The sequence below is a fragment of the Lactuca virosa genome, chromosome 4 (genome assembly GCF_052849685.1).
Source record: "Lactuca virosa cultivar CGN04683 chromosome 4, Lactuca_virosa_CGN04683_v6, whole genome shotgun sequence".
NCBI lineage: Eukaryota > Viridiplantae > Streptophyta > Magnoliopsida > Asterales > Asteraceae > Lactuca > Lactuca virosa.
Window position 1 is genome coordinate 463,377,101 of NC_136429.1, and position 2,964 is coordinate 463,380,064.

Genomic DNA, 2,964 nt, shown 5'->3' on the forward strand with positions numbered 1-2,964 from the left:
GAAAGTAGGTACCCGCTTCCGCTGCTCATCCCTAAAGATGATGTATAAATGCTCTTGCATGAGAGTGACTCGTGAATCCGATTATGTCTCGCGGATACATGAAGTTAAAATGGTTAGACGGGTCGTATTTATGTTGAACCAGACGACATGTTTAATCATACGTGTCGTATCCAAATCATATTTTATGATCTTTTAACCCGTAACCCACCAACCAAACACGACATGATTGACACACATACATATATATATATATATATATATATATATATATATATATATATATATATATATATATCCATTTGTTAATATATTATTCCCCACAACACACAACCCCACCCCTTCTTTCTCATCTCATCTGTCAGTAGACCCAAAATTTTGAATTAAAAATCCCCACCTCCCTAAAACACTCTCTCTTCATGGCGGCCAATTAACCCTTTATCAATTAATTCAATATTTATTCACACGCCGAGCTGTAGGCCGTATATATACACACAGACACCAATAGCCAATTTTTATAAAGTTGTCGGTGCTTTTGGATTTATCTTTTCGTCTTCCGATTACCCATTTTCTCTATTCCCTCTACTCTTTTTCTTTTTCCAATCGGTGGAACAGAGATCGATGGAGGCGAGAGGAGGAGGAGGGCCGTGTAATTCTTCAACCGGCAAGAAGAAGACCGATCAGAAGTCGTACAAGGGGATACGGATGAGGAAGTGGGGGAAGTGGGTGGCGGAGATTAGGGAGCCGAATAAGCGGTCGAGAATTTGGCTAGGTTCTTATTCTACGCCGGTTGCTGCAGCCCGAGCGTACGACACCGCCGTGTATTACCTCCGTGGGCCATCGGCGAGGCTGAATTTCCCGGAATTATTGGCGTCCGATGGGCTGCTGGGTGAGTTATCTGCGGCGTCGATTCGGAAAAAAGCGATAGAAGTTGGGGCGAGAGTGGATGCAGAGACGAGTTGTAAGTCGTTGCATATGAGTGGTACGCAGGAACCGGCTTTTGAACTGAAGCCGTGTAGTTGTGGGTTTCAGGAGAAACCCGACTTGAACAAAGAACCCGAACCCGAAGACCCAGATGGGGATTATTCGTGAGGGGTATAACTGTCGGGGTAATTTAGTAATTTGCAGTATGAAGTCCCTTTTATTTTCCTTTGTTTTAGTTTTCTCTCATGTATTATCTATTTCTATCTTGGAAACAGATGAAACAAGTTTTGATGTTTACAAGGAAAATATTGTATATATATTTTTTCTCGTTCTTGTTTTTTGCTATTTTCTTTGCGTTCCATTAATACTAATATTAATTTTGGCTTAGTTTTCCAAAAAATTAAACTAAGATATCCTTTTATCAGCAAATAAAACATAAGTTTTTAATCATTTAATATTACATATTTATTATTTTTATAAGTTAAAATGTCACATAAATACTAAAATATCGTAATTTTTATTAAATCAAATAGAATAAATTAAGAAGTACGAAATTATTCTGTAACATTATTCAAATTCACCTCCAACCTTCGTATATGACGTTTAACACATAAATTATTTTGTAACATCATTCAAATTCGAACTTATGATAGGATTAAATGCTTAATAATAAATGATGATAATACGAGCTCAAATCTAACCCAATATAGTGATATACCCGTTGTTGTGATTTTTCTTCATTTGATTGCACATGACAAATTATAATCTATGTTGTAATATTTTAATAACATCAATTTGTATGCCCAAATTTGATTATGAGGAATGAATGGATGATTCTCAATTATTTAAGGTTTCAATAATTTCCATAATGTTCTCATATTGACCCTCGACTTAGGTTTTTTACCTAATATGGGCTGCGAAAAAGAGATCTGAAGAGGCATGGAGACGGTCGAGTTGGATGGTTTAGCTAGGATTCTCGCCAACATCAAGCTTTCGGCCGTGTCTGATTCTTGGATGTGGAAGACTGAATGGTCAGGGATTTTTCTGTTTGATCATTGCGATTGCTAATGGGGGATAAACAGGAAGATGTGAGCTTAATTAGTTCGAGGTTTTACTTGACTTAGATGGGTGTCGATCTTCATGTGGAGGCTGCTTACTTGTCACAAAAATATGTATTTTTCAAATTATCACAAACGTAAATTATTAACTTCAATAAGTTAAGATCTATTCTTCAATATAATGGACCGTCTTTTTTTCTTAAGACTGAAATAAAGGATTTTTTTGGAAAACAAGGCATATTTTATTCCGAATTAAGATAGGATTCCAGTGGCTACCAGTTTAAAGGCGTGTGGTATTATTTTAGACTATTGTCTGTCCGATTTGTGGTAGAGAGGAGGAAGATACAGAGCATATATACTTTTATACGTTTTTTGCTGATCAAGTTTGGAGGTGGTTCGGTTGACTTTATTCCTAACAATAACATTGTTCTTCTTAATACCTTGATTGTGTCGAAACATGATAAGAAAAGAAGAAAGATTTGTTTGACTTTAATCTATTCGGTGGCGTGGATCATTTGGAAGGCTCGAAATGATTTGATTTTCAAGAGGAAAAGATGATCTCTTTTAAAAGCGGCGGATGAAATTCAATTAATTGCATTTAACTAGATTAAACATAGACCTCCTTTTAATTATGTTTCATGGATTGATTAGTGTAGATATGGATGGGTATTCGGTTTGGTTTTTCGGTTAAATCGGTTTAGTTTTCTTGATTTTTTTATTTTTTAAATCTAACCATAATCAAACCAAATAAGGTTCGGTTTAAATGGTTTTGGTTTGTTCGGTGACGGTTTATTCGGTTCGGTTAAACGGTTAAACCGAATACAATTTCGCATGTAAAAATAAATATTGAATTAAATGGAAAAAACACTTACCAACTATTACCAAATAAAGAAAATACATTAATATATAATATATTATATTCAATCTTTTATGATGTGGTCAGGCTCGACCCAATAGGGGGGCAAGTTGGGCGACGGACCTGGGC

At 35.7% G+C, this 2,964-nt stretch overlaps 1 protein-coding gene across 1 annotated transcript; it reads left to right on the forward strand.

The window, feature by feature from the left end:
- Nucleotides 1–346: 346 nt before the first annotated feature.
- LOC145109172 (ethylene-responsive transcription factor ERF008-like) lies at nt 347–1,258 on the forward strand. Its single transcript, XM_079046282.1, has one exon. The coding sequence runs from the start codon at nt 619–621 to the stop codon at nt 1,087–1,089; it is 471 nt and encodes a 156-aa protein (XP_078902408.1). The 5' UTR covers nt 347–618; the 3' UTR covers nt 1,090–1,258.
- The last annotated feature ends 1,706 nt before the right edge of the window (nt 1,259–2,964 follow it).